The 25,386-nt window shown below is 39.8% G+C and overlaps 1 protein-coding gene across 6 annotated transcripts in view; it reads right to left on the reverse strand.

Moving 5' to 3' along the window:
* RWDD4 (RWD domain containing 4) overlaps positions 1-25,386 on the reverse strand; it is a 73,956-nt gene that overhangs the window by 5,489 nt on the left and 43,081 nt on the right. For all 6 annotated transcript variants that reach the window (XM_078393893.1, XM_078393895.1, XM_078393894.1 and 3 more), the window contains 13 exons: positions 24,343-24,482; positions 20,902-21,030; positions 19,649-19,980; positions 18,811-18,944; positions 17,918-18,046; positions 16,364-16,611; positions 12,869-13,037; positions 10,844-11,045; positions 10,548-10,678; positions 7,768-7,928; positions 3,059-3,213; positions 1,888-2,094; positions 531-625 (listed from right to left, as the gene is read on the reverse strand). In XM_078393893.1, the coding sequence (XP_078250019.1) occupies positions 531-625; positions 1,888-2,094; positions 3,059-3,213; positions 7,768-7,928; positions 10,548-10,678; positions 10,844-11,045; positions 12,869-13,037; positions 16,364-16,611; positions 17,918-18,046; positions 18,811-18,944; positions 19,649-19,980; positions 20,902-21,030; positions 24,343-24,482 (2,232 nt within the window). The remainder of the gene's footprint in view (positions 1-530; positions 626-1,887; positions 2,095-3,058; positions 3,214-7,767; positions 7,929-10,547; positions 10,679-10,843; positions 11,046-12,868; positions 13,038-16,363; positions 16,612-17,917; positions 18,047-18,810; positions 18,945-19,648; positions 19,981-20,901; positions 21,031-24,342; positions 24,483-25,386) is intronic.

The following is a 25,386-nucleotide window of genomic DNA, read 5'->3' on the forward strand; positions in this document are numbered from 1 at the left end:
GTTGTTGACATTTTTCAGAGCAATCCCAACCATTACAGCAGGGGGCTACAGAGCAGGATAAACTCCTATGTAGCCGGTCTCTAACTAAACTTACCAGGATCCTACCGTACCAACAATACACTGAAGCCCTGAATCTCCTTGAATTTTTAGGCAGTTCTTGTCTCTTTGCTATACAGATGAAAATAAAGGAAGACTGATTTATATTTCAGGTGAGCAGGGCACTGGACAGCTCCCAGAGATGGAAACTCAATGTGATTGATCAATGGCCTTGACTGACCTGGCCAGTTAGGTGATTTCTGGGAGGCTAAGTCAGCCTTGAATGTATATAAAAACTGCATATGGGGGTCTACGCTGCCTGGCTATTGAGATATATTTTCAAAAAAGAGGAGGAGGAGGAAAAACTGGATTTATTAAAAGTTGTACATTTGTGGTACGCCACAAAACTGCTTCAAATTTTAGTTCCAAATAACTGAATTATTACTAGGCAAACACGGGCACAAGAAGCTATACATTCTTGCCATTTCACTTACCTGTTTTCCAGCATCACTCCAAAAATTATCCTGCTACCATCTGCACTAATGGCGGTACAGCAGACATTTGGTTCATTTTTTAATCTTTTCCTAACCTATATTTTTTCAGAAGAGATATAAAATTGAAATATATTCTTTAATCACTAACATCCCTTTGTAGGGTAATGTACAGATAACTTATCCTACTATGTAGGGCTATCGTTTTCCAATGGTAGTCACAGGTGGCTAGCTAAAGCAGTGCTTCATTGAGTGACAACTGAAGAGATTGCTTCAACAAATGGGTATCCTATAGTTGGCAGAACTGTTAAAAGTTGCTGTCAAAAATTAAGGTGTTCCAGTTTCAGTTCCAAGGGGAAATGTACAGTCAGTTTCCATTGCATCATTTCTACATTAGTTTTTATTTTGACATTTTATATATTTTAACTTACTTAAAAAGTAATTAAAATAGTTGATCTTTAATTGACATTAATACCAAAAATTGCTCATTGGAAAATCGCACATCTGAGTATTACAACCCACTCATTGTGGAAAACACAATCTCACACATCAATCTTGTCACTGCAACACCCAATATATAATACATGGCTGCACCTGAAAAATCTACTGTTATTCCACTACCATTACTTATTTATTTCCCCTTTGCAGGGCCCAAGGTGGTTTTTAAAATTTAAATTTTAAAAACCGAAGCAGCTAAAAACTATAGTAAATCACAGTACTAAAATACTATTTAAAAGATTACATTAAAAGAAACCCAAAATCCTGTTGTGTGTCAACATAGACATAACTCAGTGTTATGTCCATTTTGCCCAGGCAAAATTATGCCAGTGTAATTTTACCCTTCACCACAGTGAACTGGATTCCAGACAGGGAGTTAATATTGTTTAAAAACCATTTAAACAACAACCTTGAGATGTACAACACCCCCTGTTTAATCACCCCACATTGCCATTAATATAAAGGTAACTTAGAAACATCAGTTACACTTATGCCAAGAAAGGAATGAAGCTATCTCTTATTAAGTTACAAGTGGATTTTAATGCAGCTATATCTTTATTATTAAAACATGGAATTAACAACACGTAACTATTAACATGTAATTAGTTGCAAGCTCTAGAGACTGGAAACTGGAGGTATATCCATGTCCCTGTATGTCTGGTTTGGGAGAGGAATGACAAGAGGACATTAGAACTGGGATAATTTTGTAACAACCATTTTAAAAAGTGATAAGCAGATCTTGAAAGAAAGTGGTGCTTGGTGGAAATTGTATTAGTTTGGAAAGAATCCCTTGTAAACTTAAAACAACTGTTCTTCATAACTGCAAAGGTATAACACTGTAAAAACATTTCAGAAATGATACCTTTCCGGTGGCTAAATCCCATAACGTTACATAGCTGACATTCTCATCCTCATTGTAATTAGGCAGAACCAAGTAATGGCCATTATAGGTCAAGTCAGCACTATGCAAAAAAAGCATGGATTCTCTGCTCTCAAGAGTGTGCAAATGGGACATGGTTTCCAGGCTGAACACAGAGAGGTGATGTGCATAATAGGAACACACAGCTACCTAAAAAGAGAGTGGAATGCATTTTCTTTAAAATATACTGGACACAAATGTGTTTTCACACAAAATGTCTTCAGTTACCATCTTTTGTCAATTTGCATCTGTATAAAAGGGCTTAGCTGTCGTTCTCTATGTCAAAATGCCAGTCAAATGAATGGTTGGGTATCTGAAAAATGAAGGGGTAACTCATAATTTTGGATTCAACTCCCTATTTTGAAGTTCTTATTATCATTTTTAACTACTATTTTTTTAAAAAATACACCAAGATGGTTTGCATCACAAATCAGAATTTAGATAAAAACACTATCAGTTTATCAGTGATTTAGGTATCTGACTGTGTAGCTATACTTTGGGAGTTTGATTTCTCATTGCACAGTTCCAGGGTGCCTCCAGAAGAAGGAAATGGTAAACCACTTCTTATTACCAGCTTAGCATCTAAATGAAGCAAACACATGAATATCCAATTTCTTATTCAATTGTTATTATTATATTATAAATCATGATGATACTAAGTCTATGTTGATGTCAGTGTTAAGATACACTTAATTGAAAAGCCAGCAATTGTATTCAATCAAGAACAGGTGATCCCAGCAGGGCAAAGATCCATTGTTCAGATGTGCCAGAAGTCCGAGAGCTACAACCCATGTTGGAATTGCTAAGGAGGGAGCACATGATTGAAGACCTGGCTGCAGAGCTAGAGGTTGGAAGTCCCATTCCCTACTGTGCCTCTTGGAAGAAGTGCCCACCTGTGTAGCTTTGGGCTAGCTGCAGAATCCTAGAGAGTCCCCAGAAGAAAGCAATTAAAAATGGATAGAAAATCACTTCTTGATATTCTCTACGTAGAAGACACTGGAATGGTTTACTATACAGGTAAGTCAAAAGTGACTTGACAGAGTGCTGCTGCTGCTGCTGCTGCTGCTACTACTACTGCTACTACTACAGCAGTGTTTAGAATTTTGCCTCTTACTTTCTCATCTCCGCTCAGGAGGTATTGATCAATAGCATTGCTCTTCTCATTATCTAGTTGTAGTAATATTTCCATCTCCATTTTTGCTGCTTTTCTGCTTCTCCTTCTCTTTGCACTCTTAGTTTCATTTCGCTTTTCCCAAGGAAGCCACAGTACTAAAATAAGCAATATAAATACATATACCATGTTAGAAATAGGCTTGTGTTTTGCTATTACTATTGGCACTAGAGAATTTTAACAGCGATAAGTCACTTTAAGTATTTTTGGGAAGAGGAATACAACTTAATGTTAGAGCCAAACATTACAGATGATGGGTTGGGCCAAGATTCAAAACATTACTCTAGGCATTCTCAGAGGCTGGAATGTGCTTGGTCAGTTTTTCACTTTGAACTGATGGGCCTTTTTGCCAAATCACAAATTGTGTTTGAAACGGACTTCATTTTAAAAGCTGTTTGCTGTGTGTATATGTTGCTCTCTGGGAGAAATCAAATTTAAAGACTATTGGATGCAGTGAGTGCAATTCTTCCAGTTCTGATTATAGCTTTGGGTCCTGCTTTGCTAAAACAGCAGCTGAGCAATAAAATTTGTTCCAAAAAAATTTAGAACTCAAGAACGGGGATTTGATCAATATAAGCATGGCTGGTGCTTCTTTGTGAGAATGGCTCTAAGCTAGGTGCGACTGGGACAGACAGAGCTGAGTGCTGGAATTCCAGCATTCAAATTGCCACACACACAAACAGATGCATGCTGGGAGGGGAGAATTCTCCTGCTCTCATAGCACACTTGCTGTTTGAGGTGTAATAATGATGTTAATGTGGGAGGGAACTGTAAAGATAATGTCTGTGTGGTATTTGCCCAGGTTATAAATATTCATATGCTATTTGCCTAGACCAATGGGAGTGCTGGAGGGGTGGGGTCATGAGGTGTAAGAGATTTAGCAGCAGCAGGAGGAGTTTAGATAAGGTTTAGATAGGGTTTTGAGATGGAGAATTATAGTGTTAGTAGAGCACTGGTTCTTAACCTTGGGTTACTCAGGAGTTTTGGACTGCAACTCCCAGAAGCCTTCACCACCAACTGTGCTGGCTGGGGTTTCTGAGAGTTGCAGTTCAAAAACATCCGCGTAACAAAGGTTAAGAACCACTGAGTTAGATTCGCACTAGTCCCCAACCTCGGGCCTCCAGATGTTCTTGGACTTCAACTCCCAGAAATCCTGGCCATCAGAGGTGGTGGTGAAGGCTTCTGGGAGTTGTAGTCCAAGAACATCTGGAGGCCCAAGTTTGGGGACCACTGAGTTAGAGGGTTTGGTGGAGTTTTGGAGTTTGGATAGGAGAATGGTGGTGGAGGGTGGATAAAGAAGAATGTTTGTTTAAAAGTTAACAACACTGCTTGTTCTGTCAACACCTGTATCAATGAACAATTTCTATTTGGTTCTTTTAAAATGACATATGGCCTGGACATCTGTCATTAATAATAGGTATTGCTGATGAAATCAACTGGTGGTAGTTGAGAGGCATGTAGAGTTTGTGACATCAGTACTGACAAATACCAAAGTACTCAGCTGCTAACTATTTCCTGAATCTTTGCATATCTCTACTATTTGTTATTCAAATGGTTCAAACAGCCTTGTGAAACAAGAATAAAAGAAACCATCAACAAGACTGCTGTTTTCTCCTCTGCTCCACCTGCTGATTCATCAACTTCATTTCACACTTATTCTCCAACATCCTTCTTTCCTGCTGCTACTAATCCATAACCTCTATAAAATAGTCAATGTGGCAGTGTCCTCAGGTGACCTAATTGGAATATAATGCTAAAAATGCAAATGCACAAGCATAAGTAACATATTTCAAAAACAAAACAATAAACACCTTCTTAGGAAACTCTGCACTAACAATTAATATGGCATCAATTCCATCCACAGATGCACTGTGATGCATTGTTTACCTTTCTAGTTCTAAAAGTAAGCTCACAGTGTTTATTTGTTTATATTTATTTGTTTATTTGTTATATATCCCCCTCGCTGGATATCTTCAAAAATCAACTAAAAACACTGATGTTTCAGCAGGCCTTCCCCCCTAGTTAATTCCTGATTCCCCTTTTCTTTCTTAGTGTCTAACCCAATTGTTAAAAGTCTCCTTTTATGTAAAACTGCTTTTATTCTTTGTCGTACCCCTTGTTGTAAGCCGCCTAGAGTGGTTTTAATCAACTACAGTAGATAGGCGGGTTATAAATAGAATAAATAAATAAATAAATTTACTTCATTTTCAAATTTTAAAAAATCAGGTTAAAAATCCTGCTTCCAAGGAGAAAAATTAAGATGGAAGAATATGAATCCTCTGCTGAAAGTGATTCCAGCATTTTGCCTGCAACCGCTCTGCTTTTAGGTGAGGAGGCTAATTTAGCCTTCAGATGTTCCAGGATTTTTTAGAAGGGTCTCACTGGCAAATCAGAATCATCGGAGGACTTTATGCTAGAGAGGAAGGCATCCCTAACAAAACCAGAGCCATAGCCATTGGGGCATTTAAGGGTAAGCCAGCCACAAGAATTAGATTTGGAACTAGGTCAAGTAGCCAGTGTAGTGGCTTCAAGAAAATTATTATACAAGAAAATTAGTTTTTGGATTCTGTATTATGAAACAGCTAGAGAGCCATGTAACTGGAGAATAATTGGCTAGCTGGAGCAGTGACTGTGTATTTATCTCCCAGTAACAGATGAAGTTGTTATACTGGTTATGGGTCTGATAAAAGGTAATTTTCTATTACTACTTCAGACAGGGGCTCAGAGAGAGAACCTGGTCTAGCACCTCTCATACCAGTGCCAGGACTGTTATTTTGCCAATTAAAACTCCCAGAATGGACAATAGGTCATGCTGGCTGTGGGATTCTGGGATGTATAATTCAAAAAGTAACTTGTCCAAATTCCATCCCACCATGGCATCTTTTCTAGCCCCCCCCCCCGCTAACCAGAGAGACTAATCCTGTCCAGAGCAGGTTTTTATCCAAGAAAGCACTGAATATCCTGCAGTGTTTGAAAATTTCTTCAGATGGAAGTTGTATTTGTTAATCCTGACCCAATTTATCACAGACTGCAGACAAGTGTTTGGAATTAGCCATGGTGTCTGCTGTTGGTTACAGTGTAAAATAGCTCTGATTTGGATTATGGGGCACATAACTAAACCTCAAGTACCCCCAAATAATAACTTCCACAGGGAAGAAACAGAGTCGCCCAGCACTAACTTCTAGAACCTGACTTCAGAAAGAGGTAGAACCACAACAAATTGGCAGCCAATACCAATCCTGAAATGTGGTTCAAGAAGCTACAACAGCTGATGGTATCAAAAGTTATTTAAAAGATAAAGCAAACATCCTGTTGTATTTTCTGCCACAGATCATACATGAGAGTGACCAAGGCAGCTTCTGTCCTGAATCCAGATTGATATGGATTAAGATGACCAACTAACCCAACAATATCTGGAGTTGTCTGACTGCTACATGCTTGATTGCCTGTGACATTTACTTATGCTTGCCCTGGCCAGCAGGATCAAGAAATAACATCCGAATCTAGCAAATCTAGCAACTGTCTTAATAATCAGGTAGCAGCGTTACATAAATCAGGGAAGGCTCCTGGGAGCAAACCTCTCGGGCATTTTCAAACTAGCTTAAAATCAAATCAGCCAATCAAACTACAGTACTTTGTCTTCAGAACATTCCTACTAGAGATGGGGACAAATATAAAAAAGGATCAACTTTTTTGATGAAAATAGTTGATTCGTTAAATATTCGTTGATCCATATTCATCAGATCTTAAGTCCTGACGAATACAGATTGATGAACATTTTCCCATTTTTATTTGTCCTTTGTAATAAAAATAACACAAAAACACAAAAAAACCCACCACCATTCTGTCTATCAGCTGCCGATCAGTTGATCAGCAAGCTGATAGGCAGTCACCCACCCCCACAGCCTACCCCCACCCCTTCCTCTCCCTACCTTAGCCCCCCCACACCTCTGTTGACACCCCCTTACCGTAATTGGTGCCGCCATTGCCAAGGTCGCCATCAGGCCTCCACAGCCACAGCCTATAGAAAGGGAAACTGGCTGCCCTTTGCAAAGATGGCAGCTGTGACTTCCATACCCTAAATGAAGCCGCAGCTGCTATCTTTGCAAAGGGCAGCCAGTTTCCCTTTTTACACGCCATGGCTACGGAGGCCTGATGGAGACCTCGGCAGCAGTGACAACGATTACAGTAAGGGGGTGCTGGTAGGGGTCGGGTGGGGCTGTGGCACGACAGTGGGGGGTGGCAGGGGGGTGGCAGTGGTAGCAGGGGGCAGGGGTGTTTTTTTAAAATAAATCCCCCACAAATCAACAAATAACTTCATGGGGGCAACTTCATGCTTCATGAGTCATCAACTTTTGACAACTCACAAAGCAGGACGACTCACCAAAATGGTGAGTCGTCCCCATCTCTAATTCCTACCATCAAACTGGACCATTCACTTGGATGTATCAGAGCTTATTTCAATTTGCTTTTCTCTTTCCTCTGCTCCTTGCTGCCTTACAGCATGGATCTGATTACACTTTGCTCCTACCTGGCTCCCATACAAAGGAATTATCTTTATGATTCAGCTACTGTGGCTCACCAGGAATCATACACATAACAATCACTTTCAGTCTCAGTATAGCCTTGATTTAGAAAGGATTGTTTGAAACCTGTTGGTTCCTTCAGCAAGAGTCTTTTATGCAGTTTCATGTTTTCTTCAGACAAGGAATATTTGTGCTGTGTGGTATGCAAGGCAAACCTATCCTGGTATTCTGGTCTTATTCGATCCTTAATAAATCCTGTTTCCAAATTCCAGGTAATGAAATGGTCTCTGCAAACAAAGTACAAATCAGACAAGGCTTACGTCATAAGTGCAAAGCCTCAAAAGGATTACAGAACTGGTTTTACCAAAAGATGTGCAAACAAATAGAATAAAATGCTCCTGAGTTAGCTAATCATCTAACCATGTATTACAAATCTTATTACTTTAGTTTTATTTCATTATATAATAGTAATAATTGCCTTTCTGGAGTGAAACACCCTAAACAATTTAAAGTTGCTTATATCCAGATTCCAGGCATGTGCAATGGGGTTGCGTGAAGCCAGGATCTCTAGAGAATCTTTTTACTCCCTTCCCCAAATGCTAACCAGACATTTGAGGAACACAAGAGAACCTTCCTTGGCTTATCCCACCCCCCATAAACACAACATCAAAGTGCACAGCTGTTCATTTTTAAAAAATACTGGAATACCACAATGCATTATACAAAATCAGCAATATACCACCCTACTTGTTCTACTTTTTTTTTGTTTTTTGTGGCGGAACCCCCACGTCACGCCTGTCCATCATGGATGAGCTCAAGGGCAGGAGCCTATGAGAGGACAGGAGGGGCGGAACCACAAGAACAGTTAGACAATTGGTTAGGGAGTTACAGAGGAGTTGGAGAAAAGAGGTTGGAGACAGGGAATTGAAGAGAGAGAGAGTTAGGAGATTGAATTGAGAAAGTTAAGACAGAGATTGGAAAGTTGGAATGCTAGAGAGAATAGGAAAGAATGCAAATGCATAGAGAATAAACAGATAGTCAGAGACTATCTAAACATACCAACCAATGTAAAAGCAAATGATATTTAATGAATAATCCTAAACATCTGTGATTTTCTCCTGTGATTTGCATAACACCTATAAAATCAATAAATCAAGGACACAGGATGGACGCGATTTAAAAAATACCGGAATACGACAATGCATTATACAAAATCAGCAATATCACACCCTACTTGTTTTACTTCTTTTTGTTTCTTGTTTTGCTTCTTTTAACATGGAATTCCCTTTCACTGTTTCCTTTTTCTTCTATAAACTTACCACACACTTTTCACCAGGGACGTGCACTACAACCAACATTCATATTCAGAATTACAGCCCTTTGTATTTAAAATTCATAATTTCTGTATATCCAGAACTGTGTTACCATCAATATGAATACTATATAACCATTATTTTCCTCCTTTAAAAAAATCACAGACAGACATTTTAAAAGGATTCCTCTGTGTCCTCTGACACCTTTCCAACGGTTGTGCCAAACAAAAAGGGCGCACACCAACAGCTAGCAGTGCTTAGGTATTAGGAAATGACTGCACTGGGCATACCAATTAAACCCTGAAAGGTGCGAATGCCAGCAGGAAATGCCAGCAGCATTGGGGGAGCAGAGGACAGGTCAGGCAGGGGAGTGGGCAAATACCCTAGGCAGCACTGGCAGGCAGACTGGAGTAGCAGATAGCCTGTGGCAGGTGGAAACTGTGCATGGGGCACAGCACAGTTGAGTGACTAAGCACAGTCTTGGATAGCAGTTGGAAGAATGAAAGAGGCAGAAGGAGGGGGCAGCAGACTGAAGCAGGGCATGCCTCATATTGTGAACAGAGTGCATCACTCTCTCATATTTAAAGGCGACTTCAGGGAAGCCCAGCAATGGTAGGTTGACCTTAAAGAAAATAAGTTTTTCTACAGATCCAGGTTCCAGGTGTGAGTGGTATGGACTGAGCATACTAGTTGGTGGGCAGGATAGCAATGCCACTGTCACCTTGGTCAGACCTCCCCAAACAGACTCCTTCTCAGCCCAGTAAGCCAAGAGATAGGTCTCCTTTGGTTTGCAGGGTCCCTACATGTACATCTCTGCCTCTGCCATGTCCTTCCTCTGTGGTGATGTCTCTGGAGGACAGGCCCCTGCCATGCTTGTAAATACATTGTCCCAGAAAGCTTGCTCTGTTGCTGCAGGGGTGAGCAACCTGGTTTCTAGACTAGAACTCCTGGTGCTGCTCTTTGAGGTGTTATGAACATTGCTAGTTTCTTCCTACTCTCTGTGATCCCTCAATGTTAGCTGGACCATCTTCACTAGCCACTTCTGCATGTGATGGAAAGTTGGCTGGCACTGCACTCTCTCTTACTACTACTTAATATGCATTGCCTGCTGTTTAATTCAAGGGTCCGAGAGGATTGCTAGAACACCCTTCTCCTCCTTGTAGAGGAGCAGATTCTTTAGTTTGCTGGCCAGGGCCAACACTTTGAGCCCACCCCCAAGTTGTTCTCCCTCTATGGAAGTCTTCATCCACCTAGACGGTCCCTTCATTATGACCTCCATTATTCAATTTTCATTTCTCAATAAATCACTCCAGGATGTCCAACTCAGTGCAACTTAGTATATTGAGCAACAAATACCCCATCCACGTGTGAATACAAATGCTGGGATGATTTTTTCAAATTTGCAACAATAAATAAAAGAATGACCCAGCACAACCCAAGAATAACTGGGGCAGACACCACTGTGTAGATGTCTATAGACTTAGCCTGTTTCAGCCAAACTGTTAGCTGATGTAAATAGTGTACATTCTATTCAATGTGGCAATAGCACATATTTTGTAGAGAACATCATCTCAACAGCTGCAAAATTGTTACCTGTTTTCCGAGAGACCAAGTAGAAGACCTCCTTCAAGTATTCTGTATTCATTATATGGGCAAGGAATTATGTAAAGGCCTGTCTGCTTCTTTATATACTTCTTTTTCAGGAGGTCATAAACTAACAAAGTCTAGAGTGGTGTAAAACATAAATTCAAGTTAGTTTCTCCATAGCCTTTGTTTCAATGCCTTGCCTTTTTCTCAATAGGCTTTTTCTTAACAGACCTCATTGTTAAGTCGTGCCAATAATTGAAAACAAACAATTAACATTTATAAAACAAAGCTATGTTTGGTACCTGGAAAACGGGTTTAGGTGGATCTCCAAAGGAAGTCATTCCTTTGTCTGTAAGGATATAAAGTTTCATATCTCTAACCAGCACTATATCGGTATTTTCTATCAGCCCTCTTTCCACTCTTACAGCATTGTGTTTACACTTTGATTTCACAATGTTCCACACCGTTATGGTTCCTGGACTTGTATTTCGGCACACAGCATACCTTAGAAAAGATTGAATTAAAAGCTTTGTCACTGATATGCTGCAAAAGTTCGACAAGAGTTGATATTTCCCTACTTGTATGAGATGCCAGTAAGAACGTGGAGAAGAATTTTCCACTGGAAAATAGTTGTGAAACGTTGAGAAAACTACACCAATATGCTGCTTAACATCAAAACAAAACCACCAGATGTTTTTAGATTGCAACTCCCAGAAGCCCTTGCCAGCACAGCTAGTGATGAAGGTTTCTGGGAGTTGCAATCCAAGAACATCTGGGGACCCAAGGTGAGGAGAAATCCCTGTTCTAGAGCATTAGGATGATGCTTTAGCAGTCTGTGGCTGACATTCAGCTCTAGTTCTCCTTTTCATCAAGTTCAGGTGAGGAAGTGGAATGCTAAATGTGATAATGGACAGTTTGAGCATCGGTATAATAAATGTCAATCCAGACAAGGCAAGGTATTATTGGTAGATGGTTCTGTACAGTGTACAGGAGTTCACCCTTTTCCCAAGGCGGCAGTCCCTGAAGGAACCAAATTCTGTTGGCAAAGCTGTATCAAATGAGATGACAAAGCTGCATCTCATTTGATACAGCTTTGGCATTATAAGCATGCAGCCTCTGTAGCTTGGAGTACTTTTAATACCTTAGGTTGATCTACCACCTCAAACCAGACAACAGCAGTCTTATATCAATTATCCAGCCTCTGGTAACCTTCCTATTTGAATAACCACAATGTGCTGTGTGTGAGCTATCTTTGAAAATTGCTGGGAAACTTCAGTTAGTCCAGAGTATGACAAGGTGCAACACTGATTGAATTAAAGCTCAGAAAGTTACTTTTAAAAATTAACTGGCTAGCTATTGCTTCCCCACCTCAATAATTCATTATGTTACTTTTTGCAAGTTATGAAAAATGACTAGATTGTGTGGTTTTTTTACCAGCATTGTAATCCCCAAAGTAATGCACGACTGATGGTTGTTGTGGGTTTTTCGGGCTTCTTGGCCGTGTTCTGAAAGTGGTTCTTCCTAACGTTTCGCCAGTCTCTGTGGCTGGCATCTTCAGAGGACAGCAAACTGTGCTCACAATACCATTTATGGTACCATGCTACTTCCAAGCTCTGGACTGGATGAACTGAACTTATTACACCAGTGTCATCTTCACTAGCTTCCAATGCATTTCTTGATCCATTTCAAATTGCTAGTTCTAACTAATAAAGGGTTTCCAACTCATTATGGTTTGGGACCAGGACACCTGAAGGGTGGCTGCTGTTCAAATGCCTACTCATTTTGTGGGTGTCCTTTCCAACTCATGTGTGGCTGGGGGCTACATAAGAGTAAGCACTCCAGTTGCAGAATGCCCTCTGCAGGGAATGACTCTGGCAAACTACTTTGACCCTTCAGCTTCAAGTGGAACCCCAGCAGGGACAGAGTCAGTCCTTGGGGGTCAGAGTTTCCTCATGACTACCTTAAATGTTGTTTCCCAGCTGCACAGTTTAACACAGCAGTTCAAATGTCTGTAAAGGCATATCTGAAATTCTTATTTATTGACTTATTCTGCATCTTTCTCCTCAAGAGGATCCAAGGTTACAATACAATATTAATACAATCAATATTAAACATTTTAGAAATTACATGATCACAATCACAATATCAAAAAAGAGGGAGTTCCACTGCTTGGAAGCAGCGTCAGAGAAAGCCATCTCTCCTGCCCTCACCCAACACACCTTTGAGGGTGGCAAGACCAAGATAATGGGCTCCCCTGATTATTTAAAAACCCAGGCAGATTTATGAAAGGTGATGCAGTCTTTCAGATAGCTTGGGTAGTTTATTACCTGGAATAGTTTTCTGTTGTCACAATATCCTGAATGCCATTTGGTTTTTTTGCTCTACTTGCCGTGATGGTCAAAGACTGATCATTAATCTTAGGAGCCAGATTCCAGGATCGAAGGTAATTATCACCATCACAAAATGCTAAACAGTATCGAAGGTCAGGGCATACACCTGCGTGTATAGAAATTACAATAATTACATAACCTATTGTTCGTATCAAATTCTTATACATATTTTCGTTAACTATATTCATCTAACGATGAAGGTGGTCTAGATATACTTCCCCCTCCTATTTTTCAGTGAAAATGGCTCAGGATTTTGGGTTTGTTTTTTTTAAGCTGGTTACTTTCGAAATCTGCTTGCAAATCCTTCTAAACTGGAAGCATCTCGTGTAACCCCGGGGGATGGCAGTGGCTTTCTAATAATGAGTAATGCTATACTGTGTTGGTTCTAGTACTGTACCAGTATCAGAATTTATTTATTTGATTAGTCATTTTGACCATGTCAAAAAGCATACAAATCACACAGATCCAAAGTAAACAGCTAAAAAGAGATAAAATACATACCAATAATAAAATATAAAATAACATGTACATATTTTAATTGAGTGAGTCACCTCTGCAGGGAACCCCTATTTGATCAATGTAGTGAGATCTTATGCCCATCACCTTAGATATGTATTTTGCTATATTGCAGACAACTTTTGTATTGACACTCTGAAGAAAATGTGAAAGTCTAAAGTTCACATTCCAATGGGCTGTTTCCCCCAACAGGATGGATAAATAGTTTTGCCTAGCAGTGGAATATAGCTCACAACAATCAAATAAAATATATGTAATATCTTCAATAGCAGGGGGACCACAGATACAAATCCTTTTGTGTTAAGGCAATTGAAGGAAGTGACCATGTTTGGTCATGGAGTCCAGCAGTTTGAATCTGAGTCTAGTAAAAGCCTTTCTAAGAGATTGAGATAGGTTTATTTCTAAATATTTCTCAGACTGAAAAACAGTTTTGTTCTTGGATAACCAACCTAAGGACTTGTTCTTAGAAAGCAGTTCTATATCCATTTAAGCACTAATATCTCGGATTTTCTGTTTGAATATTTCTTTTGCCTGAGGGACTTTTGAAAATAAGTATTGAGTGGAGAATCCATATTGATCAATTAGTTTGGTAAGGTGACCAACCCAAGAAAGCCAAAACCGTCTGTTCTACTAAGTAGAGCTTGGGAAGTCTATATGAATCCATTCTTTGAACTCTCGTCCAATAGGTGATAACCTTACTCACTGAGTAACTACAGAGAGAGTGAGAACCTGTTTCTGCCCTAACAGCACAAGCGGCAGTATTTTTATCAGTCCCTAAGATACTTATCAGAAAATGTCTGAACTTGTTCCAAAAGGTTGCTTTATTTAGACCCCCATAATTCTGCTCCGCAGGTTCGCATTGGATTAATTTTGCCCTGAATACTTTAATTATTGAGAGTAAAGTACAAGGATAACTGGTGGGATCCCAGTCCTTGGCCTTGGCGCAGGGGCAGAGGGCCCCCCAACCTGGCTCCTGGAGGAAGGGTCCTCCCATGCCGCCACCTCCTCCTCCTTCCTGGCGGGGCCACGCTCAGTGCTTGGCCCCGTGGGGGTGGCTTGCCCCCCCCCCCGATGGGCTTCTACAGTGGCAGCGGCCCAGTGTCGGGAGGCTGAGCCTGGCCGGGATGCTCTGGTTGCTCGCCTCCTGACGGGCTCATACTGCGGCAGCGATGGACCAGCGCCAGGAGGCTGAGCTTGGCCAGGATGCTCTGGCTACTTGCCTCCCGACAGGCTCTTACGGGGACGGTGCTGCCCTGGTGCCAGGAGGCTGAGTCTGGCCGGGATGCTCTGGCTGCTCACCCTGGCCTCGCTCTCCACCATGCATTTCAATGGGAAATGGTGCTTCAATTTACGACCATTTCGACTTACGTCCATCTTCTGGAACGGATTACAGCCGTAAATCAAGGCACCACTGTAATTAAGAAGTTAATGTTGGTATTTTGTGTCGTGCAGGAAATACAACTCCTGACTTCTTAACTTGTGGCAATTCGCAGTGAAAATTTACGCAGATGCACTTGCTGGTGGGTGTTAAGTGATATGTTCTGGCCATTAAGTACACATTTCTAAAGGCCAGTATTCATGGGTTACAGAAGACTGGACTAACTGGATTTCCAGAGATTTTATATGTCTGTGTTTGTGTTTCCTTTTATCTTTGCACCTTTAAAAATTCAGAACATTCCCCTGTCCTAAAAAGCAGAGTAGATTTTGTTCAGATGTTTTAATTCACAATAGGCCGGTAGTTATTGGAACAGTCCCTGCCATTATTTGATCTCATCATGCTCTTTTGCATACAATGTTTAAACGTCTTGCTATATTTAGCAGACCTGAGAGGATCTGAGAAGAATATTAATGTGGCGGGGGGCACACAGTTTTTCCCCCTGTGGCATGGCATAAGAACCACTGGATAGTGCAGTGGTTTAGATATCTGGCTGTGGAGTCAGAGCTTGGGAATTTGACTCTCTATTGTGCCTTCTTCACAGGGGCTGGATTTGATGATCCATAGGGTGCCTTCCAGATATGCAGTTCTAAGATGATGAGGAAGGAGAGGGAGAAGGGGGGGAGGGGAAGTTAAATGCTTGCATAAAGGACAGGCCTCAAAATGTGTAAAAGTCATATAAATATGCAAGCTCCACAGCATGTTTCAATATGACCACGAGATGTATAGGGCCATGGAGATGGACAAATGGTGGGGATTTTTAAGGAGCTGCTCTGGGCCAGATGATACATGTTGTTGTTGTTATGTACCATCAAGTCACATCTGATGGAGTTTTCAAGGCATGTGAGATAATTAAGGAGCGCTTCCCCCGCCCCCAACTGTGCCACCTCTTTCCCAGTGAGTTTTCATGGCCAAGCTTTCATTTGAACCCAAGTGTCCCAAGTCCTAGTCCATGATTCTCCCTGCTCCACCACACTGGCTCTCAATATATATATAGCCCATAGTTATAAACAGACTCCTCTCTGTTGCAATGATGTGATTTTGGTAGAGCTTTGTAACTGAGCAATCTGCCTTGCAGATGAAACCCACATATGTCTGATTACCAGTTGCAAAAAAAAAGAAAGAAAGAAAGAAAAAGAAAGAAAGAAAAGAAAGTTAACCTGAAAATTATAGGAGGTTTTAAAACTTTTTACTGTGACAATCAGATGTTTTCAACTCTTAAGGAATTCCCTCTTCTAATTATAGATTATCTGCAATATATATTTTGGCTCTACTGGATACCATTGAGATAAATCTCTTGCCAGCATTTTCCAGTGACCTCCCCAGAAGTCATATGGTGGTGAGTGGCAGCACAAGGTACTATATGTATTCATATTTTCTTTTTGTTTTCATTATCAATTGCTGCCACTGTCCTGTTTCAGGACCACTATAGCATTTTTTTTCCTACAGAGATACCCAGGCAACCTTAAAAATTTACTTACCACCAGCTGGAACTGAAGAAAATTTACCCAAATGCTTATGATCTTCAGATTCTAGGTTCCATGACACAATCTCAGTGGTGTTGGTGTTTGGGATGACGCTGAATGCCACCAGGTGAGAGCCGGAGTGATTGACAGCAAAAGTGTGAATGTAATCATTGCAGCACCCCTTCAAATTATGAGCATAGGCAAAAGTATGGGCATGGTAGAGCTCTATATGCACAATCTCCCGCTGCCTGAGAAACGGACATCTATAACGAGAAAGCTAGAGTTGTGTGAATAGAAATAATGTCTTCTTTCAAGAATGTTTGGAAAGCAATAGTGAGCTATTGAAGAACATGAAAACAAAGAGTGAAAGTAAAATGTGCATTCAAAAACAGCTATGATGTTATGAATAGGACAAGGATAAAGTATGTGTACTATGTGCCATCAAAATCAACCAACTTATAGCAACCTTAGGAGGGCTTTCTAAGTAATTGGGATATCGATGGAGTGGTCTTACCAGTGCTGCACTCACCCCAGTGAGTTTCTGTGGCTGAACAGGGATTTCAACCTAGCTGTCTGAACCTATCATTCTATCCACTACACCACACTGTAGTATAAGCATAACTGAATATAAATAAAAACGTGTCTACAGAGATACGTAATATGATCCAGCTGAACTCTGATGCAGGTAAATTCTGCCATGCACAGAGGTAATGTGGAGGCTTAAATAATTTACTATTGGTCTTAATTCCTCACATGTAAAATAGGACTTATGCTTATCTACTAAGGACAACAAAATGCAATTTACAAAACATGTACAAATTACAAATGAGAATTAAAACTGGTGCAACAACAACAACAACAAAAGACTGACTGTGGCTAATAACCTACTATGTGGGTGGCTTAACTCAGTTTGTCAAAGTGTGTTCTAATTAGCCTCCTAAAGTCAGGAAAAGCTTTTTCAGGCTGTTCAAGGTTAATCAAATTTTCTGTAGGGTTCACAGTAATCTCAGTCTGACTAAAAGCAAATATTAAACAGGAGAAGGGTTCTTAAAATCCATTAAGGAACACAGCTTTGTAAATTTACATTTTTGGACTATGACCATCACCTGAATAAGTAACTTTACAAAGCAGTGTGAGGAAAGGCTATACCTTTTATATCCCCCCTTTTTTTTTAAATCAACTGTACTACTCCTGTAAAATAGGAAGGATGGAGAACCTATGGCAATTCAGATGTTGTTGAGCTCTAGCTCTCTCATCAGCTCACGCCTACATGGCCAGTAGTTGGGAATGATGGGGAGTGAGATTACAACAACAGCTGGATGGCCATCAGTTTCTCAGCCCCACTATAGAAGACAACCTTCTAGTTAGAAGCACAATACAAATCCCAATATGGCTTAAATATAAGGAAGGATAGATAGAATTTCATTGTGAGTAGCTTTACCCATCAACCATATTACCAGGCTCTAGGAAATAATTCAGAACTCTTCATGTAAAATAGAATGGCAACAAGATCACCAGTTAGAAGAAAGGAGAAAAAATAGTTATTTGCTGATACCAGAGTAGTACTACCTGAAGATCACCAGGAAGTAATCCTTAGTTACAGCTACATGTTCAGCTGCTGCCACAAGTTCTTGAGTTGTCAGCTTGGCTACTACTTTCCCTGCTTTGCCGCTAAAGACCATAGCTTCATTTCCATTTCTACAAAAAACAAGGATGAAAAGGAAGCCATAGTAGTATAAGATGAACACCACCAGTAGTGTTTATGTTCAGGTAAATAATTTTTTGCTTATGAAGATGCACAGCTGTTTCTCTAAAGGAGGTGCACATTTGAGTGACAGTGAGAATTCCTGGTCAGGAGTTTTAGGGCCAACAGAAAGAAAACACAAGAAGACAAACCTATTGTCTCTGAACAATGCTGAAGTTCCCATTCCCTGAAATCCCTCATCCCATAATATTTCAAAGGCAAGCTTATCCTTTCCAAGCCTCATTGGTCCCAAAGACAAGTCATTTACAAATGTTCCTTCAGGAATAGTAAGATGTTTATCTTGCCACAACTGTATTTCCTTGGCTAGCTGCAAACAACACTGACTAAAAATGCTCAAAAGTATGAATTTTACTTCCCCCTCTTCCAGATTTCAGAACACATTATAATATTTCAGAAGTTCTACGTCGATCTGTTTCTTTCCACTTGAGACTGTGGAGGGTGTGTGCCACATTAAGTGAGACAGAAGCATCCAGCCCTGATGAGCAAGAACAGGGAGAATCTTGTGCTAGAAAGCATGGGAGGTATGCCAAAGTAATGACTAAATGGTTCACAAAATGATTTGCTACAACCTCATAGCTCCCCTGACATCCATGAGATCTACTACATCCAGCAGTCCAAGAGTTCCTGAATCTGCAGGCCCTTCTGTACAGAGGATTTTAATTATTCATTTTCATACAAGAAATTAAGTTCCACTGACCTGAAAGCACACAGAACATACTCTTTTACTGAATTCTTTGATACCAATATGGAATGATTCTGGTGGATTGACGCATCTTCTGTAGAAAGATACGTTTCATGGATCATCTGGCATGAGTGGGTGAGATCAAAAACCTGAAGCAATATGAAATGAAAATGGCTTGAGTTCATCTGGCTGCTAATGGCTTCATATCAATTTAAACTATGCTTTATGTCTTTATGTCTCTCCCTTTCTTCTGTGCCCAAACTGTGGAATAGATTATGAGAAAAAGGGAAACAGTAAAGGCATTGTGGATGATGTGGAAGGCTCGGATCTCATGCTTCCTCACATTATTCTCAGAATTAGTGGCAGAAATATCTACCATTGTCTGGTAATCTTAATAACTCCTGACCCAGAAAAAGCTGGATTGCTCATGTCCTGTTACGCTGGTGCACTAGTTTATACTCCCCCCACATATATACATATATTTTTAGCTTCTTGAAATGTTGTCACTGGTAAAATCATTCCACTCCTGGTGATTTCCATAAATTAAAGAGCCCCCCCCCCCATATCTTACAGCCCCCAACAGCTTCCTCGGGACAAAATGGATCCCAATGGAACTTTGGGGTTTTTTAATGGGGGGTTGGAAAGATTTAATTCCCAAAAAACAGCCATAGTTGACAGTGCCATGAACCTTACAGAGTGTGAGTTCTGCTACTAGATTTCAGCCGGTGCATCTTACTTCTGAGTAGATGTACATAGCATTGTGTCAATCATCTAAGTAAATGCTAACAACTGATAAAATGCAAACATCCTTTTTGAGTAATTAATAGTAATTGTTGAAAATCTACAAACTTACCTGAACCATGTGGTTGCCATTATAAAATACCAGCAGAAGTTGTCCATTCATTGCAGATGTTAGTACTGGAGTACCCAAAAACTCTCCAGCTGCATATACCATTCGTGCCATAGAAAGATCCCAGACTTTAACTGTAGTCTTGTCAGACATAGCTGCCAATCTATTCTCTGAACATACTACAAGAGCAGTAATATTTTCCCCAACCTCTTGCATGGTGAAGATGGCTTTGCCAAGCCTCAAATCCCATAGTTTCAAAGTGCCATTACTAGAGACTGTCGCAACAATGAATTCCTTCTGGGTTTCTGCAATTGCTGTAATTCTGTCCAAGTGACCTATAGATTCATGATCATACAGTTTCAGAATTTTATCAATGATGCAGCTGACGTGAATGAAATAACTGTAAAAAAACACTGATACATGGGCTATCTCTATCAAGTACGTTTTGTGATATTTCACTAAATAGGATGAGAATGTTGAATTAGCAATACCATTTTCTTAAGCAACTGTTTCTAATCTATTTGAACTTCAGTCTTGAGTTACACTTAGTGATAAGTATAGCTTTCCTCCTACAGTGTCTCAATATATATACTGTACTGGGTTTACAAATGGTGTATAGGCATTTGTATTGCTTCATGTCCAGTCCCACAATTTGTTCCATCAGCAAAGATATGTAAGAGGATAAAGTCCCAGAAGCCATAACAGCACCCTGTCAGCATGCAGTCAGCCGAGTCAGTATAACTGATTTTTGCCAGTATAAGGGCATTGTAATGTCTCAATTATATATAAAAAGTTACGTTTACTTTTTAGTCATGCACAAGAGATTTCAGATACTAAGAATTTAAAAGAACCAATAAAATAATGGGGAATGGACAACAACAGTTGAAGGTTGCCAGAATCTTTAAAAAAATTTGAGGTCATAAATCCTGAATGAAAGGCTAGAATCCTACTGGTTATGTATGTTGGCATTATGTGCAATGGCATAAATCATGGCAGCAAATTGCCATTACTTCATGAATCACCACTTGTATTCCTCATCACATGCCAGGTCACACAACTGGTATGCTGTGATGAATATAAGTGGCAACTAGAGGCAGTTTGCTGCTGCAGTTTATGCTGTTGTACTTAATAGTGGTGTTAATAACCAGTAAGATTCTGGTCAGTGTTTAGCTCAATCTTACAGAAATCAGACTGCTTGCAAAATCTACACTGATTAGCTCACTAAATGGTTCCTGAAAGGCTAATATTCTCCTCACCTTTCAGATGATTGCAAGACAGTCCACCAGGAGCTATGAGGCAAGAAGTCGAAGGGACAAGAACAGGAATGGAAGATTTTTGGCACTGGGACAAAAGAGCTGGCAGATAGAGATATTTCCTGGGATCACCTGAGTCAACATGGAATAACAGACAAAAATCTTAATATGCTGGTTTTTTACCACTGTAGAAAATATTAAAGGGTTCAGTTCTACTAGTGTTTTGCCCCCATCCTGTATTCTTTTAATAAGACGTTAATTTTTTCAGATGCATGATTTCTGACTTGCAAAGTTTCCTAGCTAGCAATAGTGACAGTCTATTTTCTCTTTCAAGATGAAATTACTATCAGTTTCCTTCTAGAATTAAAGACTTCAAGCAACTACTTCTTACAATACTTGAAACAAAGAATAAGCAAATTCATCCCAAATCATATTGGTCCGGACTGAAAAATAATTTGGCTAATCTCAAACCCACCCACTCCTGTCAGGAAGTGGCTGGTTAATTTCCAACCCAACCTAAGCTGATAAAGTATTTCTCTTGTTGAAAGACCCTGTGCGAAATAGTGGGGAACCAACATGGAGAGGCTGTTCTTTTAAAAAGTTATTAAGAACTCTTCTCTTGCTCAGATTTTATTCAAGGTGAAGAACACAAGAGCTTCTAATTTTGAGGCTGTGACTACACAGGTAAATATGCTCTGCTATTTAGTATAAGAGTTTTGAACTTAAACCTGGATATTTAGGCCTTGCTCACTTGGCAAACTAACTTGTATGCATTTTCCCCCTGTCCACCTGCATCATGATTTGCAAGAGTAATCTTCCAGGTATGTAAGTATAGTTTTGTTCTGCCTTGGCTATTCATGCCTCAGTGGTGCAAACAATGTCTACAACTCCAAACAAAATACAGAAAATGTAAAGACAGGACTTCCAGCTTGATCTGTGATGACATAGCAAGAGAAGGACGGAGCTCCGTCCCCTGAGCTGAATTCTGACCTGTTTGGGACCCCCACCAGAGGGTTAAAACCACCTCGAAGACATGGTGAAATGGGGGAGAAGCCTGTTGATCACCGGGGGGGGGGGAACAGTGGTTACCCACGTTTGATCTGGGAAACTCCCCAATCAACCAGCGGGCAGAAACAAGCAGCTGAACTAGTTTGCTTGCAAGTCATCGGCAGCCGGCAATGAAGAAGTGATAAATCAGCCTAATTAACATAGTGTTACCACTGGGTGAGAAATATTTTTTGACTGGATTGCTTTATAACGATCCCTGGATGAGACAATCCCTACAGCAGAAATAGCATCTTCTATTCCCCACCACTTATTTGGCAGTGGTGAAGCTGGAGAAAGGAGACGCAGGGAGACACAAAGAAAATAAACTGGACATTAATTAGACATTTAATTATATTTCAAGGAAGGAAGTTTGTATTGCTTTGTTGTTATCAATTTAAGAATCTTTCTCTTGAAAACATAATTGGCAACAACTCTGGGAAACTAAACTTGTTTATGTTACTTGTAACAGCTATCTAAGGTGCTGGCAAAAAGACTAGAATCAATGAACTTGCACGCTTTATGGCTGTTTGGAATTCCCTTTCTTTTTTAGGATGAAACTGAATTACAGATAAATTAACCCTAGAAAGTCTAATCCAGCCAAAGTGGAACTTCAAAATTGTATCCTGGGTTCTGAACTTGACTGGACCTTGAGCCTTTAGGCGGGGAAAACTCTCTACGTCTGAGACTGGATTCACGTTTAAGCCTAAAGATGATCAATCCATTAAAGTGGACCTATGGAAGCAAGTATTGATGGAATTGGACTGATTACTTTAAGCACTTGGAATAAAATTATTTGACATCTGAGACATAATCCCACAACAAGGAAAATTTTGGGATAAAACAAAATCTACCCTTCAAGCAATTTTAGAAATAGTGAGATCCCACAACGAAGAGTTAAAATTATTCAAGGAGCAGTTGAAGAAGAATTATAGTCAACAGGAGACTGGGAATAATGAACAAGGAAATGAGAGAGTGGTAGATGATGTATGCCAATCAAAAGAGGGGCTGGAGGAAATTATCAGAGAAAACCTAGGATATCTAATTCTAACCCTGGAGCCGAGGGCTGTTTTAGGTGTGATGGGAGAGAATCAGCAGATATAATTAAAAAGAGTCTGGAATGTCTATTGGATGTAGCTCAAATGAAAAGACAAGAGAAGGAGTTACGTAGAAAGATGAAAAAGGAAAAAAATATTAAGGTGGCCTTCAACATTGAAATCATGTATATACCTAATTTCTGGAATTTTAAGAGGCATATCCTATATATTATAAAAGGGAATTAAACTGAAGGGATCACTAATGAGGGTTCTTAAGGTAAATTGAAGCTAGACATAAGGATGAGGTAAAACAAATAGTACTTAATGAACATACGTTAGATATGATATTGATATACAGTACAGTGGTGCCTCGCTTAACGAGCGCACCGTATAATGACGAAATCGCATAGCGATCCGTTTTTTCGGATCACTAATGCGATCGCTCAACGTTTTTCCAATAGGGGAAAATTCGCTTTGCAAAGACCGGTAAGCGTTTCGCTTACCGATCTTCGCAAAACGAACCCCGACGATCAGCTGTTCGGCGGCCAAAATGGCCGTCGGAAGCCTGGAAATGGCCCAAAATGGCCGCGTGCAGCGTTTTCGCGCCCTCGTTAAGCGAGGCGAGGGCACGAAAATGGCTGCCGGCCATCCTGAAGCATCGCTGAACGGTGAGTATTTGGCCCATTTGGAACGCATTAAACCATGTTTAATGCGTTCCAATGGAAATCCCTGCCCCGTTCAGCAATGCTTCAGCATAGCGAAGGTTAATCCGGAACAGATTAACCTCGCTATGCGAGGCACCACTGTACTGTGCATATATATGATAAAATGTGGAGATAGAAATGGCTAAACAATTATATAAAGAAAATCTGTATTATTTATTTATTTATTTTATTTATTTATTCAATTTATATCCCGCCCATCTGGTCTGGTCGACCACTCTAGATAAAATGCTCTAGATAACATATATTATGTTAGGAACCTATTCAGTTATTACTGGTAAAAAATACAAGGTTCGTTGGTTAAATCACCTCGAAATTATATAAATTTGGAACTAATAAATGTTATTAGGTATGTTATTAGAGGATTTTGAAAACACTGTATACTATGAGAGCAATATTATGATAGTAGCCAATATTGTATACTAAAATATGTGAATGGTTTCAATGTTTTAAAAATGTATAGATTTTGAAGGGACAACTAAGAAGACACCAAGATACAAAAACAAATAATTATAAACAACCTATGTAACATGATGTTTAACAAGCATGAATTGAATGTAAATAGACTGAAAAACTAATAAAATGTGTTTTTTTAAAAAAGAAAATGTAAAAACATTAGTTTGCCTCATAATGTATAATACCTGGGGCCACAGGTTTATCTGCTGCTACTATATGATGAAGGCGGCCTGTAAGCTGTGAAGCCATTTGACATGGGTCTTGTATTAAAATATTTTTTGATAACTTGAGAGCTTCACTTAATAAAGTTAAGTCAGGTACAGTCCTGTTGGAAGGGAGAAAGCAACACAGCATTATATGTTTTAATTTCTTTGCTCACATATTAACAAAGCATTAGATGTATCTCAAGTGGTTTTCAGGTAGAAAAACATCCATGCTGACTGTAATGAATAAAAAAATCCTTATTTCTATACAATTCTTAGTTCCCTGTCAGTAATATTCCTATTTTTGAACCCCTTGCATTAGTTTAGCTCAGAATAAAGCAAAGGACGTCTTTCAAGCATCTCCCAAAACTGATATCTTTGGGAGTTGACCCTTTGACAGATTATAATCAATAATAAAGCAGAAGTCTGTCTTTCCACACAAGGCAAGATGTTTTTTCCTGAGACGTTAGATAACCGTCTCTCTTACACAGAGGTTGACCTACACATTTAATTATACAGTTGTGGTTACACACACTCTCTTTAGTTGAAGGAGAATCCAACAGGGGAATGTCAAATTATTGTGGTGGTGAAATGTATAAAGATCTATATTTTTTGTAAGACCAGCCTTTTTTCCCTCTCTTTCTGCTTTCTAATCCCATTTCTTTTCTGTTATGTTACTTGCTTTGCATTTTTGTTAAACTTTCCATACATTTTAACAAGACCACTCAGCATGTTGCATCTGTTCCTGGCCTCCACTGAGCCAAAGAACCTGTGGTTCTGGATAACCACATCAGTGACTGCTTATGTCGGCTGGGGCTGATGGTATCTGGAGCACATCACTTTCTGGAGGATCAGAGGTTCCCTACCATTGCTTTATTCAAATGTCATTTTAACTTGGAGTCAATTCTTTAAAAGTTCTATATATTCTCTCATATCGGGTGATGTTAAAATTGTGGGTGCAATGAATAAATCAGAGGTCTCTGCATGGATGTGTTTGTCATGGCTTAAACATCTCCAGTTCTATTC

Source organism: Pogona vitticeps, chromosome 5, assembly GCF_051106095.1.
Source record: "Pogona vitticeps strain Pit_001003342236 chromosome 5, PviZW2.1, whole genome shotgun sequence".
NCBI classification, from domain to species: Eukaryota; Metazoa; Chordata; class Lepidosauria; order Squamata; family Agamidae; genus Pogona; species Pogona vitticeps.